Source organism: Plectropomus leopardus, chromosome 20, assembly GCF_026936395.1.
Source record: "Plectropomus leopardus strain MGB_pleo_1.0 chromosome 20, ASM2693639v1, whole genome shotgun sequence".
Classification (NCBI taxonomy): domain Eukaryota; kingdom Metazoa; phylum Chordata; class Actinopteri; order Perciformes; family Serranidae; genus Plectropomus; species Plectropomus leopardus.
In genome coordinates, this window is record NC_142195.1 from 29,149,342 (window position 1) to 29,168,059 (window position 18,718).

At 38.8% G+C, this 18,718-nt stretch overlaps 1 protein-coding gene across 3 annotated transcripts in view; it reads right to left on the reverse strand.

Moving 5' to 3' along the window:
* The window catches only part of sez6l (seizure related 6 homolog (mouse)-like), a 64,856-nt gene that overhangs the window by 15,707 nt on the left and 30,431 nt on the right, over positions 1 to 18,718 (reverse strand). For all 3 annotated transcript variants that reach the window (XM_042509202.2, XM_088071168.1, XM_042509200.2), the window contains exons 2-9: positions 11,771 to 12,253; positions 10,140 to 10,279; positions 6,893 to 7,088; positions 3,423 to 3,608; positions 3,085 to 3,256; positions 2,832 to 2,998; positions 1,364 to 1,558; positions 655 to 793 (exon numbers count right to left, since the gene is read on the reverse strand). In XM_042509202.2, the coding sequence (XP_042365136.2) occupies positions 655 to 793; positions 1,364 to 1,558; positions 2,832 to 2,998; positions 3,085 to 3,256; positions 3,423 to 3,608; positions 6,893 to 7,088; positions 10,140 to 10,279; positions 11,771 to 12,253 (1,678 nt within the window). The remainder of the gene's footprint in view (positions 1 to 654; positions 794 to 1,363; positions 1,559 to 2,831; positions 2,999 to 3,084; positions 3,257 to 3,422; positions 3,609 to 6,892; positions 7,089 to 10,139; positions 10,280 to 11,770; positions 12,254 to 18,718) is intronic.

The window sequence follows — 18,718 nt, forward strand, 5'->3', positions numbered from 1 at the left end:
TAAGCAAAAAAAAGAAAAAAACCAAACCAAAACAATCAGAAAATGACCTGCAAATAAGCAAAAAAGAAAGAAAAAAAACGAACCAAAATAAGAAAATGACCTGCAAATAAACAAAAAAAGAAAAAAGTGGAAAAATAAACCAAAACAATCAGAAAATGACCTGCAAATAAGTAAAAAAAAAAAAAAAAAAAAAAGAAAAAAAAAACCCAAAACAATGCAAAAAAAAAAAAGAAAAAGAAAAATGAAAAAACAAACAAAAATCCCTCAAAGAAGTGCTAAAATCTCAGAGGGTTAAATTAGGGATTCACATGGACGTTCCTGGACACGAACCAGAGAGACAGACGAGATTTTCACTCCTGCAGCCTCACAGCGGCCGCTGACAGTCCGGCACAGAGACGAGGTCAGAGCGAAGTTATCCGCTCGCTCTCTCATGATGTCGAGTTTGAGATTTAACGGTTCAGTTTGAGCTGGAAGAGAAATATCAATAGACGGCGAGCTGGACCCCTCGCTGAGCCTCCGCATGCATTTTTAATAACATTTGGTTCTCGGTGGAGCCAAAACTTTGGATCAGAAGTTTCCGTGTTTACGAGTCTGAGCGTGTGTGTGTGTGTGTGTGTGTGTGTGTATGTGTGTGTGTGTGTGTGTGTTTCTCACAGCTGTACGTCGAGCAGCACCCGTTTGTCCTCCCCGACGTGTATCCTCCAGCTGCAGTCCTCTCCCTCTCCGTACCACTCCGGCCAGTTTGGAGACAGGATCACCCCACCGGGACCAGTCAGGTCCCCCCCGCACTGAGCTGCAGAGACAGAGAGGACGGGGTTAATTTCTCAGATTTGTAGCCTGAAATGTCTGTGTTTCCCCAGTTTAACCCCTTCAAAACTGCCCAAAAATGGCTTGGTTTTTTTTTCCAAAAAGCAGCTTAATAATAAATGGTCCAAAAAAGTAAAAATGAAAAAAAAAAAAAAAAATTCCTAAAAATAAGCCAAAAGAAAAAAGAAAAATCTACCAACAAAAAAAGGAGCAAAAAAATAAATATATATATATTTTCCTATAACATAAATCTTTTCTTATTTTTCTTGAGTTTTAAGTTCCTTTAAACCGACTTTTATTTGTTTGTTTATAAATAAATACTTTATAAATAAGGTAATAACAACAACAATAAATAATAACAATTTATAATAATAATAATATTTTATACAGTTTTATTTATCACTAATATTATTATATTTTATTATTGTATTTATTATTTCATTATTATAAATATTTACATCAAGTTTTTGCAGTAAAGATTTGCTGAATCAGATAAAAATCTGTAAAATGTATTTTTATTCCCATGAGTCCTGTTGTCTCGGCGCCTCGGCGTCACCTTTGCACAGCGGCTCCGTGTCGTTCCAGTACGGGTCCCTCGCACTGATGCACTCGATGACAGGCGGGCCTTGTTCCAGAGCGTGACCCGGGTCACACGTGAACTGGATCACGGCTCCGACGCCGTACAGCGGGTCAGAGGTGGTGAAGTTCCCGTTCTGCAGGTACGGCTCGTAACAGTGGCCGCGCTCGAAAGCTGGAGGACAGAAAAAAAACAGATTCTGTCATCGCTGTGAGGCCTCGCCGTAATTTCCATCAGCAGACGCCGAAGATTATTATTAACATCTCCGTGCTGTGATTTCTTTGTCTCCTCGCTGATGAGGACAAACACGTTGGACGGGATCTCTGCGTCCCCCAACAATCAGCCTCCGACTGAAAGCTCAGATTATGTCGGACGAGCGTCCCACTTCACAACGATGCAGCCAAAATCGACTTGGCAGAGCCCGACGTGAGCGGAAACACAGAGCCTCAAATCCTCCCTGCTTCGTTTACATCATTACACATAATTATAGAAAAATGACAATACGTCTTTGAACTGAGCTGCAGGTATTTTTAGATCCACGGCGGGGACACTCTGCCGCTCTGCACGGGGGACACAAATACAACAGGAGGACAGGGGCCCGTCACAGCAGTCCTTTACATGTTTTAGGATTTTAGGACATTTCAAAGACTTTAGGACATTTCTAGATTTTTTAAATGTTTCTTGGATTTTAGGACAGTTCTAGGACTTTAGGACATTTTTAGGATTTTGGGACATTTCAAAGACTTTAGGACATTTGAAAGACTTTAGGACATTTTTAGATTTTTGAATATTTCTTGGATTTTGGGACAGTTCTAGGATTTTAGAACATTTTTAGGATTTCACGACATTTCTTCGATATTAGGACATTTCACATATTTCTACGATTTTAGGACATTTTAAAAACTTCAGGACATTTCGAAGATTTTAGGACATTCCTAGGATTTTGGAAGTTTCTCGGATTTAGGTCATTTGTAAGAATTTAGGACATTTCTAGGATTTAGGACTTTTCCAAGATTTCAGGATATTTTGGGGGGGATTTCTGGATGTTTCTTGGATTTTAGGACATTTCTAGTATTTTTAGGACCTTTCTAGGATTTAGGACATTTCCAGGATTTTAGGATATTTTTTGGGGGGGGGGGTTGGGGCATTTCTAGGATATTAGGACATTTCTAGGATTTTAGGACATTTCTTGGATATTAGGACATTTCTAGGATTTTAGGACATTAGTGTCTGAGGTAGGACCTCTGTCGGGGTGTGGGGGATTGTCCACTGGTACTTTTTTGATCCATAAGCTCTATGTTGATGCTGTTTTATTCACTCTGACACCTCATGGAGACTAAAAGCACAAAAACTATTCACAGAGTGAATCACTTTATTTTTATTGCGAGTTGGAAAATTTCGGGGGCTGTAAGTTGAGCATCACTGCTGTACAGTTTTGGTTCTGTACCTTCGTAGCGGATGTTGAATCCCGTGTTGTGGTTGGGCTGATCAGTGATGAACTGGATCCTCACAGCTGGTCCTTCACTGATCACGCCCTCAAAAGGGATCTGTCCTCCGCGGCCCGAGTCGAACAGCACCACAGAGCCGGCGTCCAGCCCGCTCCACAGCACCAGCCTGCGGGGACAAACACGAAAGAAAACACACTTCAGAGGGTGAAAACACAAAGTACATTTACTCAGTTACACTAAACACACTCCTACCTGTCTGTGGGTCCCAGAGCCAGTCTCTCCAGGTGGAGGTGCAGCCTCTGGTCCTTGGGAGCCTCCAGGGACCAGGAGCAGGATCGGTCCTGGGTGGCGTTGGGCCCGTGGTGAGGGGACGGTGACAGCACCCGCCCGACCGTGGCGTTCTTCACGGTGCCTCCACACAGAGCTGCAGACAGGACGGTCACTCTGAGACTTCATATGTTGTGTTTAAGAGCCTCAGACTTTGGGGATAAGACTTCCCTCTGATTTCCCAAAAACTGTCTAAAAACCAGATTTAAACTAAGTCTGCAGGCTCTAACTAAACCCTTCGTCTTCACAGCAGCAGCACTCACCTCTGCAGGTGGGCACCTTGCCGCTCCACACGGGCAGCGAGGCGTTGAGGCAGGTGAGCAGCGGCTCCCCCTGCAGGTGGTAACCCATGTGGCAGTGAAAGCGGGCGTTTCCTCCGGGGAGCAGGTCGAGCACGGACACCTCCCCGAAGTGAGGCCTCTTTGGGAGGGAGCAGCTCAGCCTGAAGACTGAACACACACACACACACACACACACACACACACACACACACACACACACACACACACACACACACACACACACACACACACACACACACACACACACGTAGAGAGAAACCCGGGAGGTTAATAAGTGCATGTTTACAGTAACACTTTGCTGCTATAACTTTTGTTTTTATTGCTGCATAACAGGAACAACTATTAATATTAATACTACAAAAAATACTACTACGACTTCTACGTACAGCATGATTTTAACCCTTTAACGCTAGTTTTCTTGTGCTGCGTCCAGACGTCTTTCATACCCTCTGCAGCTGAGAAAACAGGTTTGATTTCTTTTGAAAACACAGAAAAACAAACTTGGCTAAAAAATTTCCTGCAAACTGAAAAAAACAGTAAAAAAAGGGGGAAAACTTTACTAAAAACTTAAAAAATAACCTTAAAATTAGGTATAGAGGGAATTCTTGAATATTACTTATTAAAAAAAAAAAATTAAATTCAAACTAGGGAAAATGTCCAGAAAACATTTATAATTGTAATATATTTGAAATTATGTTAACTAACTTTTCTGTCTTTTTGTCTTTCTGTCTCTTTCTCTGAAATCTAATCTGTGTTGAGTTCAAGTGCACGTTTATGCAAAATTTGAAGAAATTCCCCGAAGCTGTTGTTGGAATATCGCTTTCATGATAAAGGGACACGCATATATACTGACGACCTGAAAACATAATGCCTCTGCGCCCTGAATCTGCGTTTATGCTGCTTCATCTGAGCAGAAGATTTCCGTTAGTCTTAATTAAAGTCGTTTGTAAATGAGCAGTTTAGGTCCGTGTTTCTGTTTGGAGGATCACTTGAGAAATCCGACTCCCTCGGCTGAATTTTAATGAAATAATCGTAATTAAATAAGCTTTGTGAGCTGTGAGTGATGATATTCCTGCTCTGTTTGTGTTGATTTTATTTCCTTGGCTCTGTTTTTCACGCCTCATCTCTGCCTGGTATTTTAACCCTTTATCACCTGATCAGCTTCAGTCGGTTGGTTTTATTTTCCTCAAAAACTTGGGAAGAAAATGAAATGCAATAATTAGTGAAATGTGACATGGAAACAAAATTATTTGGATATATAATATCATACAAAAAAGAGGAAAAATAACCAAACAACTATATTTACAATTATCTTAATTAATTATTAAAGAGAAAAACGGAAAAATGTATATGTTTAATTTTTTAGCACTTTCTTAAAGTGTTTTTTTTTTCTTGCTTATTTTCAGGTTCTCTTCTAATAATAATAATAATAATGATGATGATAATAATAATAATGATAATAATACATTTTATCTACAGAGTGCTTTTCAGGCACTCAAAGACACTTTACAAAAGTAAAACAATAGATTATAAAATAGTGTATACTAAAATACACAAAACATTAAAATTCCTGCTGCATTAATCACACAAATCAGATCAGTTTGGAGTCCAAGTTTGTGCAAAACTGGCAAGAAATTAACTACAAAAAAAGTTAAAGAAAAGAAAAAAAAGTGAAATTTGATATGGAAAATAATTAAGTGGATAATTACTGTCCAGACAATTATGTGTATAATTCTGTCAATTATAAATGTAATTTCATTTTATTTAAATTATGTTGCAGAAAAAAAATACTTTTTAATTTTTTTTCGCACTTTCACAGGTCATTTTGTTTTTTTTTTTTCTTATTTAATAATTATCTTGTATTGTTATTATCATTATTATTATTATTAATAATATTTGAGTCCAAGTGGACGTTCGTGCCAATTGACAAGAAATGAACCACAAAAATTACTAAAAATTAAAATTAGAAACAAAATTAACTGGATAATTACTGTAGGGACAACTATATTTTTAATTCTGATAATTAGATTTTTTTAAAATTATGTCTAAATAATAAATTATGTTCTCAAAAAGGGATTTTTTTTCAGCATTTTTTGGTCTTTTTTTCAACTTTTTTTCTTGTTTATTTTCAGGTAATTTTCTGATAATTTTTTAAAAGCTTATTTCCTGCTGTTTATTGAGCAATTTCTTATTTAGCTACTTTTTGCCCTCTTCCTGTGTTGTGGAAAGAAATCAAGCCAATGTGCTCAGTTTTTAAAGGGTTAATCTGCGTCAGTGAAACTCTGCGTCTCTGTGGTTTTACCCTCCGCTGATGTGAGAGGATTAGATGGCTGTGATCAATGGCAAAGGTGAGTCTTAACCCTCTGACGCTTCCCCCTTTTCAGTCGCTGTCATATCCATTACAGTCACACACACACACACACACACACACACACACACACACACACACACACACACACACACACACACTCACGCTCTATACAAATTCCCATATTCTCAGCCCGCTAATGAGACGAGAGCTAATTAATCAGAGCTCTCATCAGCTAATTCACACGACAGATTCAATCAGCGCGCTAAGTGATTAAAGGAGAAGATTTCTGATGATGCAATTAGCACGAATGTACAGAGCACTAACGGCCCGCAGGCCCCACTGAAGAACTCGCTCTTACTGAATTTGTATAGCGTGTTTAACCCTTTGAAACCTGAGCTAACTGGCTTGATTTCTCCTAAAATTATGGAAAGTAAGGCAACGAGCATCAAAAGAAATTACCCGAAATTAGCAAGAAATTAGAGTGCAAGAAAATTACCTGAAAATTATATTTTAAAAAATACGAAATAATATAAAAACTATATTAAAAAACACGAATATTAAATACATAAATAACTACTTTTTGAAAATTCTTTATCGACTAATGTCATGAAATTTTTGGAGCATTTCAAGTTTTCCACATATACATATAACATGAAAAAAGGACATTTGATTTTAAACAACCCACAGAGGTAACATACGGCTGTAAATACACGATTAAATGATATAAAAATAAATAAATAAATAATACGAAAATAGTAAAATAAATATTTTTTTAATCTAAACTGACAGCGTCATGACATTCCTTGATGTGATAACATTTACATACTTATATATAGTGAAATAAATAAGGAAATGGATGGGGTCTCAACAAGTTTTGAGTTATTTACATATCAAGTATTCATTTTCTTTTTCTTATTTTTAGGTCATTTTCTTCTTGTTAATTTATGGGCCATGTCTTGTTAAATTGCTCTTTGCCTTCTGAAAAGATTAGTTCAACAGCAGATTTAAAATGTTTTTTTGTTTTTTAACCATCTCTCTTACAAAGAGACACATGCACTGTCTCTGTCTTTCTATATTTGTGAGAAAATGTATTTATGAATATTAAAATGTGCAGACTCACTCTGGTAGTGCAGCTGGAAGATGCCCATACTGGCCTCGGGTGCAGAGCGGTAGTACACGGATAGCGTGTTGGTGGGACTGCGGATCACCTGACCCTCGACCAGCAGCGTGTGATTGGCCAGGACCAGCAGGGCGCCTCGTTCATCTGCACCCCTGATGGACAGCTGCTCGCCCTCTGACAGGTTCACACTCTTCACCTGAACACACACACCAGGACGCCAGTTAAGACAGAAGACAAAGAAAATACTTTTTTTAGTTACTATTAGGGGCCTTCTCAGCATTTAGTCTTGAAATCTGCCTTTCCATGCACAGACAGCTGATATCCTGCCCCCTGGTGGTCGGCTCAGTCAGAGTGTGAAACCAGCTCTAGTCTCTCTCTTGGCATGGAGCTCACTGGGAGAGTGACATAAAATAACGTATAGGGGTAAAATATGGCTGTAAAATATGATTAAAGATATTTTAAAAAGAAAAATTGAAATAATAAAAAAATAAATATTGACAATGACGGTATCCAAAAAACCACATCGATAGCATGTGGTAAAAGGTGATCTAAAAAAGTATCAGGAAATAGTAATTAGGAAATTTTATTTTGCTTCCACTCTGAAGGGCATCGACCCCTTAACAGAGTTTGTTTGAGCTCAGATGATAAATAATTTAGGAAAGGGCTCCAGATCTTAAGAAATTAGTCCTCATTATCCCTCAGGACAGCACATATTCTTTCATGAGGTAATGTTTTGTCTGTTTTCTTCAGACATTGCAGTTGGTAAATAAAAGCAAATGGTGCTCAGGCTGCATTTAAAAGATACTATAAAGGCAGGTTTGTTATTGCTCCTCATTAATCTGAGAAAGACAGAAACACTTACACCGAGAGCTTTTAAAAACTTACTGAAAGATCACAAATACCTGACAAGAAACGGTGTGATGCTGACCTTTTTATGCGTAATTTTAACAGTCAAGTTTTACTTTACGGGTCTATAAGCTGTTAGACTGATACAGTGGTGGAAGAGACATTCAGACCCTTACTGAATACATTACAGTAAAATACTCTGGTACAAGTAAAAGTCCTGCATTAAAAATAATACTAAAGTAAAAGTAAGAAAGTATTATAATGGATATGTACATAAAGTATTAAAAGTAAAAGTACTCAAAAATGAAAAGTATTAAAAAGTATTAAAGTATACAAAAAAGCAAAATAGAAGAAAAAACACCCCCAAACTAAAAAAAAAAACACAAAACAAAACTCAGAATTAGTTAAAAAAGAAAAAAGAATTACACAAAATTATTACTTAAAAAGGAAAAAACACAAAATGATTAAAAAAAGAAAACAAATAACTAAAAAAATACAGAAAAATATACAGACCCCAAACTCAAAATTGCTTTAAAAATCTAAAAATAAATAAATAACTCGAAAGACAAAAAAGAAAAAAACACATCCCCCTGAATTAAATATAATTTTCTGTAAATCCACTAAACTAAAACTAAAATGTCATATTTTATAAACTAATGTTTTTTTAAGCAAAAATATTAATTTGTAAAGAAACTAAAGCTGTCATAAATGTAGTGAAGTGAAAAGTACAATATTTCCACCTGAGGTGTAGCAGAGTAGAAGTATAAAGTAGCATGAAAAAGTACCTCAAATTCATACTTTGGTGCAGTACTTGAGTAAATGTACTTAGTTACATTCCACCACTGTATTCCTATATTTTTTTAAATATATTTTAATAAATTGAGTGTTGTTTTTGCTTTGGTTGAGGGGGCTGCGTGTGCACGTCTGCAGCAGAACATTAAAGGTTCTGCAGGTACAGAGACAGTAAATCTTTAAAAATCAGCTCGAATAAACGTCTCAAATTCAGCTGTACCTCATTTTGTGTCTTGTTCAGATGGAGAAGCTGAAGTCCTGAGTGTCTGCAGCAGAGAATCGTCTCCGTTTTTGTCTCCGCATTTCAATTTGCATCATGATGTTGCAAATTCCTCAAAGAGTGCAGCTCTCGTTCCAAAATGTGCTGATAGTTGTCCCACGTTAGAGGGAAAAACAATCCATTTTGTCATTTTGTTTTGGTAATTTATGAAATCTGTGTGGCGTACCAATAAAACTGTCAGCTGCAGGGATCCGAAATTACATCCTGTGTTTGTGTGCTTGTGCCGCTATCCTTGTGAGGACCGTCTCGAGGTTGAAACTATTGAGGACACGAGGACACTTACAGTCAGAATTAGGTTAGATTAGATTATCATACAGTTAGACTACATCCCAGGATTACTGTCAGGCAGGCAGACGGCACAGAGTCCCCCTTAGTGGACACAACCAGTTCAAAAACGTCCCACTGTCCATCAACGTCCTCAGCACCACCCAGGCTGAACACGCGTGACTGCGTTTCGTTCTCACTGTTCAGCAAAGTACCGTTGTAACACGTGTGGATTATTTCATGATGGACATGTGCAACTGATGAATGAATGCATTTATTGTTTTTTAACTGGTATTTTTACTGTGTGTGCATTGTTGTTTTTATTGTTTTGAAGACATTTTTTTAACTAACTATTGCACCTTATTTTTATTGCACCTTGTTTTTTACTATTGCACCTGTTTTTACATATTATTGCAACTTGTTTTTTTTAATGTACTATTGCACCTTGTTTTGCTTAAGTTTCCCCATTGTGGGACTAAGAAAGGACGATCTTATCTTATTCCTGCACAGTTTCTGCGTGTGTCATGGGGCAGTCTTCTGCTCTGGGACACTGTTTTCATGACTGGGCGTACCTGGTGCACAGCAGTGTTTGGGTAGTTGGAGCACAGCAGCATCGTTTTGTAACAAGATGATCAATGTTTTTCACTTTACGTCAGTCGTTTTGATGTTTTGGCTGATCGGTGTGTTGTGAAACATTTTCCATATTTCATTTAGCACACCTTGTCTTTGTCGTATACATGTTCTCTGTTGTATATATTGTATTTTTATGTAGAGATATTTCCAGCGCAGTGCTGCAGGCGGCTAACAAGCGTCTCTTTACTGGATGTAGAGAAATGTTGAGTGTGTGACAAACAAACCCGCGCACATTCAGAGCAGAGATCAGTAGCAGCAGCTGCCACTGGGAGGCAGAGTTTCACCTGAGATCAGATCAGATCACAACACAGCGACACAAACACACCTCCCTGCAACATGATGTCCAGCATGATAACAGAGCTCACAGTCAATCTGCTCTATCTGCAGTCCGTGTGTGTGTGTGTGTGTGTGTGTGTGTGTGCTGCGGTGTACCTGCAGCTCCACGCCGTAGCCCGTGTACACGGTCACAGTGTAGGTGCAGTGTAAGAAGGCGCCGTCGGGCAGAGGGGGGTCATCAGACGAGTCGATGTATCCCTCCGGGTCGGAGAAATTCACCATGCAGCTGGACAGAGCTGAAAGTGCAGCAGAGGAGTTTATTTTGCACTGGCCTGTTTTATTTTTTATTTCCTTTTTGTTCTCAGCCTGCCTTGTAATCCCTTTAATGTGAGCCTGACTGGAAACTCATTGGAAATCCCTGCTGTGTATAATTAATGACGGAAATTACAGGGATCAAAGCAGCTACACAGCAGACACAAGGAGGCACAGCCAGCCTGTTAACAGTGACTGCAAATAAATAATCAGATTCTCCGCTCCTCCAAAGACTGATGGGAGATCAGCGATGGATGAAGAGCTCACGTCCTCACTGAATCACAATGGAAGAAAAACATCGAAATCAACACTTAAAGTCGTGCATTCATCGCGTTTCAAAAGCACAGAGGTGGAATTAAAGCATCTATGTTCATTCAAGTACTAAACTAAGCGTGATTTAAAGGTTTCAGCAAACCATGGACGCTTACATTTCCACATTATTATGTAGCAGAAATCTGAAAAGAAATCTGCTTTTTACAGCGATATTCAACAATAATGGATAACTACAAAACACCCACATTTGGTGCCTTAAAAGATGCTAAAAAACAGATGGGTTTCTGAAAAACATCCAACTTTGGTGCCCAAAAAGCTGCAAAACAGCCCCGCTTAGTGCCATTTCAATATATTGGGAAAAAATGCATTTAGTCCCCAAAAACACCACAATTTGGTACCTAAAACTCAGCTAAAAAGCAAACAAACACAAAACACCCATGTTTGCTGCCTAATAAGCTGCTGGAAACACAATGATGGGCCCCTAAGAAACCTCCATATCTGGTGCCCAGAAAGCTGCTGGAAAAACCGCAACAGGTCTCTTAAATTTTTTTTTAAGATAAGATAAGATAATCCTTTATTAGTCCCACAGTGGGGAAATTTCCAACATTGCAGCAGCAAAGGGATAGCAAAATAGCAAGATAACTGTGCAAAATAAACTATATTAATAAATAAATAAGTACAAAAACGTTAGATCACCAAAGTTTATTTTAAGCCAGTTTTTTTTTTTTAAAAAATCACCATAAATTTTAAAGGAAAAATCACCAAAACCTTTGGTTATTTTCTTGCAGCTTTTTTCTATTTCCATAAATTTTACAAGAAAAGAAAAATCACCAAAATTTACGAAAGAAAATTCAACAAGAAAATTAAAAAATAATCCTAATTTAATCCTGATTTTTAAAATCCCTACAAATTTTAAAAGAAAAATACCTAAATAAACAAAAATTCTGTTTATATTCTTTTTTTCTAATTTCTTGCTCAGTTTTTAAACCATTTCTTTATGAGTCGCTCCCATGTTTTTAAAATAAATAATAGTTTTCTCAGGTTTCAAAGGGTTAATTTCTGAAATAAGTGTCGTATAAAGCAGCATGAATTGAAAGTAATCAAGTACAAGTACCTCTAAGCTGTACTTCAGTGCAGCACTTGAGTAAATGTACTTTGTTACTTTGCCCTGCTGTGTAAGACAAGTCACAGTGAAGTTGTACCTGACGGAGGTGTCTCTGTCTCTGTCTCTGTCTCCGTGTCCACGTCCAGCATGGTGCCCACAGTGGTGACCTCCTCCTGCTCAGGTGTGTGTGCGTGCGTCAGCGTGTGAGGCAGCTGGGAGTGTGTGTCTGTGGGCGGAGGCTCCGTTGGAGCGCCGCCTCGGCCTGACGCTGCAGCTGACGCCGGGACTTTCACCCGCCTCAGTAATCCCCCGCTCTGATGCTCCAGGGACCGACTTCCAGGGAGGGAGCCCACGCTGAGTCCTCTGCCCAGGAGAGGGAGCAGGTTCTGGGGCAGAGCGGAGGGGAGGATCTCCCCTTTCTGGGAGACCAGACGTCCTTTCTGAGTCAGCACTGATTGGAGCAAACCTCCGGCCAACGAGCCTCTGGCTTTGGGGCTGCTGTCCTTTGTGCTGCCTGGAGTCTCTGCTGGAGTCTCTGCCGGACGCTGCGAGGAGGGGACGGCTGTGGGGACGTCTTTATCTGGAAGGAGTCAGAGAGACAATGGAGCAGTGTAACATTTCAAAGAGTAAGACGAGGCCTAACTGTCAGAGGAGGGTGGCTGTATTTTGTTTTCTTTGACCCTACCAAATCTTAAAGTATTTTTCCTTGAGCCGGCCTGAGTGATTTGGGCAAACGCAAGAGGCGTTCAACCAAAAATCTAACCGTGATTTCTGTTTTTACAGTTTCTGGCTAAAAATCACCATGAAAAAGAATGCCAAAACATAAAAAAAAGAAAATCATCAAAAATGTTTTGAAAAATACCAAAATGTAAAAAAAAAAAAAAAAAAAAAAAAGAAAAAATGTTTGAAAAATACCAAAAATTTAAAAAGAAAACAAAATCACCAAAAATGTTTAGAGAACAAAAAGCATCACAAAATTTTTAAAGAGGGAAAAAAATAAATCACCAAAAAAAAAGGAGATCCAGACTGAACCCCCAAAATGTCCTTAAATCCAGAGAAGGAGGAATCGTCTCAAGCTGGAAGACAAAAAAAAAAAAAAAAAAAGAAGGTCTTTGAAAATGCCCAGAGAGCACGACTCTGGGTGTTTCTGTCACTGTCCTGCTGCGCTTATCAGGAGAGGGGTTATCTAGCCGGCACAGCCAGAGCTCGCTCGAGCTTACCTCCACTTTTCACACAACATACCGAGCGCGCGCACACACACACACACACACATTGGTGATGGTGTAGCAGGGAGACAGGGCAGTTAAGCATGACAGGAGCCGAGCAGAGAAGAGGGGGAGAAACTACAAAAAAAAAGAGAAATGCATAGACAGGAAAACCGCTCTGCCGTGCATGCTAAAATGCCATCTCCAGCAGCTTAGTTCAAAAACAGCACAGAGCAGCATTTACACACACAAACACACACACACACACACACACACACACACACACACACACACACACTTTGCAGTCCACCCTCACAACAACCCAGCACACAGTGAAAAGCCCTCATGGTGCAGTCTCACTTTAATCTACATTAGAGTGTCATTTACGCTCTCCTCCAGCAAAAAGGAAGCACCGCTGCTGTCGTTAATATCAGCCGGGAAATAAGTCAGGGAAGATATCCTCTCCACAGCACGAGCACCTCTTTCTTCTTATTCTTTTTGTTCGGCTGTTTTTTTTTCTTTTTCATCTCCAAACAGAAAATAAACAGCCCCCTTTTTCTTTCTAAATTTCTGGAAAATGTACCTGCATTACTGCTGGATGTGTCAAAGCCGCCGTCAACAAGAAACTCATTTCAGCTTTCACAGCTTGCAATTACTTAGGCAGCCACTCAGCAGCAGATGTTTGACACACACACACACACACACACACACACACACACACACACACACACACACACACACACACACACACACACACACACAGAAAAACCTTTGCTCTTGATGTAGCACTACTTTGATATTCTCATTTCAAGTCATTTAATGCTAATTTTCATTTGAGTGAAAATAAAGCTACAAAACTCTGAACATTTCTGACAAACAGCCCGAGGTCCAGTGTGTAGGATTTAGCTGGATATATTGGCAGAAATGTAACAGTCATAATTAACCCTTTGAAAGCTGAGCAAACTGGCTTGATTTCTTTCAAAAATATGGGAAAAAGGCACAAGCAACTTAGCAAGAAATGACCCAAAACTGAGCAAGAAATAAGCGAAAAGTACAAGAAAATTATCTAGAAATTAACACAAAAAAAACCCCAAACTGGGAAAGTTAAAACAAATCAAAACAAAAAAGGATAATATTTTTAAATATATAATTATACACATCATTATCTACTAATGTTTTGCAATTATTGGTATGATTTTATTTTTATTTTTAAAGAAATCTAGCCAATTTGCAGAAGTTTTAAAGGGTTAAGAAAGTACTACAAAACAAATAAATACATAAATGCATACAAATTTTTTTCTGTGACATAATTTTAAATAAGAATTAAAATAATTATAAATTTAGTTCAGTTTTCTAGAAAATTTCCCTATTTTTTTTTTTTTTTAAATATGCAATAACCCCCTCACCCAATTTTTCACCTTTTACTTTATTTATTTATTTGCAATTTGCTGGATATTGCTTGTCATTTTGCTCATTGTGGCTTTTCCCGTGTTCTCAAAAGAAATCAAATATTTTTATTCCGGTTTCAGAGCTTTAAACACTGCACAGGAAAACTGATGTTGATGCAGGTATTAAAGGGTTAAAGAAGTATTTTACTGTTATAAACAGGTTTCTCATATAAAACAAAGCCCTCTCTGCAGCAGAAAGACGCAAACTTGAAATTGGTGCAACGTGACCAGAGAAAACAGAGAAAAAACGACGGAGACATTTGCTTTTGTTCAAGAGGTAGAAAACCTACAACTACCACAATGCACTGCGCGGCACGAGACCAATAAACACTCTTGCTGGTGGATGACGTCATGCAAACTCATACACGTGCAACGATGGTGGATGGTGAAACGTTGAGCTAAAACGTGTTTCTGAAAGCATTTGAGGCGAGAAAAAGGCAACTCAGTGACAGAATCTTGGTTTCATTTCTTCATTTATGTTTTTTTTTTAAAAATCAAGCCAATTTGCTCCAGATTCAAAGGGTTAAATAAGTGATTAATGCTCAAAAAACTTGCCGCTTGCAGTTTGCAATTTGAAACAAACATTTCTCAATAAAGTGAACTGCAGCTTCATCACAGGATCGATCCCAAACAGAGCGCTGTAGTGCTGCCCGCTCAGAGCTGCACTGATCGATATTTCTATAACTGTGGATCCGAATCAATAAGTGTGATGTGACGAGGGTCACCCGCAGCCGCAGACCCACAGATCAGCGCGCTCAGATGATGTGAAGCTGCAGCAGTCTGGAGTCAGACAGATCAATCTTTTTACAGTGTTTTAGTATTGAGTTTCTTTTTCTTTTGTGTCCCGGGACAGTAGAGACGGAGGGAGAGCAACACAAAAAACCCAAAAAGGACCAAAACGTCTTTTTTCCGATACCCGTTTGATTTGTCTACCTCACAGAAGAGGGTGACTCTGGAGTAGATTTTCACTCCTGTCCCATTCCATTCCCATAATGTGTTTTTAAATAATAATAATAATTATATATATTTCCATATTAAAACTATGTATGTATAAAAACTAAGCATATTTAATCAAATACACCAACGTGTTGTCAGCCCAAGTCATCACGTTTTGCCAGTTTGTCAGAGGACATATTATACTCTAGGTATCCTATGTCTACATATTACGCTTTAGGTATCCTCCTGCGTCTACATATTACGCTTTAGGTATCCTGCGTCTGCTGTTGACGTAACAGGATGTTACCGTGATGTCAATGAAAGCACATATTTAGGATTAGAAAAAAACAACAAAAAACATCACGGTTTGGCTCCATAATCAAACGGGAAGCAAAAAACAGGCTCCCACATGAAAGTCCAGGGTTTGTTTGATCCGTCCACCTCCCCTCTGACCCGCCTCACTCTGCTTATTCATCGTTACCGGCAGCGTTTCAACCTGACAGCGTCCAGCAGTGTATCGATACCTGCTGACGCGCTGATATCATTATTCACATCCTTACACAGTTCTGTGTTGAGGATTTTGGTCAACAGGAAAATCTGAATACGGAACGAGGAGAAAGACCACTGTGGGTGCACGGACCCTCTCCGACTAAAAACGACAGCTTGTTGACCGAGCTGCACATTTGTGGTTTTGTTATCTTTACTGTGTTGACAGGATTTTTTCTCAAAAGCGTTTGTAGCAGTTGGGAGCTGACAATCCTTTGTCCTTAATTGGTCTCTCCGGTGTGTGTGTGTGTGTGTGTGTGTGTGTGTGTGTGTGTGTGTGTGTGTGAGCATACATTTGCATTCACTGTGCCTTTGTTTTTCTGTTGCACTCATCCCAATTACCTTTTTTCATAGCGAGAGGGTCACGGTGTGACTTTGAACCAGTCTGAGCGATGATGTGTTATGAGAGGAGGCGCGTGAGTGCGGGTGGATGGAGGTGGAAGAAGAAGCAGAATCATAATGAGCTGTGTGTTTGTAAACGTGGCCTCGGGTTTGAACCGCTAATACACGTCCACAGTCTTTCTGATCGAGTTTAAAAAGCCTGCTGAACATATTGTATAATTAATTCGCTGTCATGTATCAGAAAAATGTGCTGACAGCTTCCATAGCTTCGCCGCTGCTACCTGAGTGTTTCGGTTCGCTCATCGGATGAATAATTAAAGCCCAGATGTTGAGAAGTCCATTAAAAGCGCAGATTGTGTCTATATTCAGTTTCCCCCCCGTCGCCGTTTTCAAGATTAATGTGCTCCGTTTAGTTCCTGGGCAGCAGACAATAGATACGCTGATGAGCGCTGACAGACTTGTGGCATTTTTTGAGGTTTGTTTGATGGGAATCTGCGGTGACATTCAGTGTTGTGACAGATATAGTTTGATGGGCCTTTCAGCTTTCTGTGAGGATTGTCAGACAAGAGACTCGTCACCCAGCGAATGGATAAAACTGGAAAAAATAAGCGATTTCATTAAAAGAAAACGAAGAGGACGAAAGGAAATAAACAACCTTTTAAAACGAACCTTACATAACTGCCGAAAAGTTTGGAATCAGCTGTTAGATTGATGTTTTTCTCCTGTCCTTCAAAGACAGCTCTTCTAGCAGAGATTAAAAAAAAACCAAACAAGAAAATTCAGACACTATGCAGGTTTCCATTAACCCTTAAACTGAACAAGCTGAAACTACGAATGTAAAATACGCCAAATCGAAACGTCTGTTTTAAAAAAAAACCTCCATTTATCGCCAAAATAGTTTTTGCTCTCGCATTGCACTGTGTGCACCGCATAACATCGCAAGAGAAGGGTTAATTTTGCTGTAAAAAAAATAAAAAATAAAATGCAGTCAGAGGCTTGTCATAGCGTGTCCCACATCTTGCAAAAATATTAGTGAAAGGTGACCAAAAATGACCCAAAAATTTGTGAAAAGAAAGACAATCACTAGAAAATTACAAATATATACATATATATATATATATATATATATATATATATATATATATATTTATTTTTTTTTATATAATTAAAATTATGTTACAGAAAAAAATATTTTTATTAATATTATGGTATTATTATTTATCATTATCATTATTTTATTTGATAATTTTTCAGGTTATTTTTTTGTTGGCCTGCCTTTTAGGAACTTTTAGCAAATTTTTGGGGTCAATTCTTATGAATTTGCTTGTTGACTTCTTTACATTCAGTATTTTTGAAAGAAATCGAGCCAGTTTGCTCAGGTTTCAAAGGGTTAAAGCAATATTAAATTCTTCTGCCATGTAAAAAGCTTTGCAGGAATATTGTCTTTTTCAAAATAGCTGAATATTTTGTGCATGTGTATTCACCCTCTCTCTCTCTGCACATTTATTCATCAGTCTGGCTGAACCATCGTTCAGCGTTTTGTTCTGCATGTACGAAACAAACACTTCAGACAAAACCACATCTATTAATAAAGAGTTTTTTTTACAGCCTAAAAGCATCAAACAGCATTCACACATAAAGCCTCGTCCTCTCAGGCGTCTGACTGCACTGAAAACGGAGCTTTTGTGGCAGCAGATCACAAACTTCTAGATAAAAACATCATTTAAGATGTTATCCCGAAACGTTTGGATCTCGTTTCTAAATCAGCAGATTTTTATTCCGCTCCAACAAACCCGAGCAGCTGATCTGGGCTTCGATCAGAGGGCAGGAAATAATCAGTAAAACTGATCCGCCGCTTGTTTTTCCAAAGCAGCCAGACATAAAAACAGAGAGGCGACACGAGGAGGAACGAGGGCCGATAACGCCGCGGGATAACGGCGTGAACGCCGAGCTCGAAGGGTCAGACGACACAAAACCAGCAGATGAAACTCTTTAGAGATAATGAAGTGGGATCGAAGCCGCGGCTGAAGACGAAGGTCCAGAGCGAAACATAAACTCTCCGCCTGCGTGGTCAAAGATAACGACCCGACCCGACACGCCGATCCAGAGTGAGGAGATCTGTTCGCAGCCGGCTGCTTTTGACTTTTGAAGTTCTGCAGTCGTCCTTAAAGTGACGACATGCCGAAAGTTTGTGTGTTTATCTTTTTAAATGAGGAAAAACTGAATCTCAGGATGCAGCTGACGTTTAACTTTGACTGCAGCAGCAGCATTTCTGCTCTGAACACCTCACGCTGTCCTTTGAGGTTTCTTTGGTTTCATGATGGCGCCCCAAAGTTTTGCATTAACTCTTTAAAACCTGGACTGGCGTCACTTTTCTCAGTCTGTGTTTAGACGCCTTTCACGAGCTTTTAAAGCACGAGCAAAGTGGTTTGATTTCCGTCAAATATTTGGGAAAAAGACTATGACCAAATTAGCAAAAGATGTCCCTCAAAATGCAAAATTAGTAAAAACATTTTCTTCCACAAATTGCAAGAAATTAGTAGATTAAAAATTTCTTTTTTTTAAAAC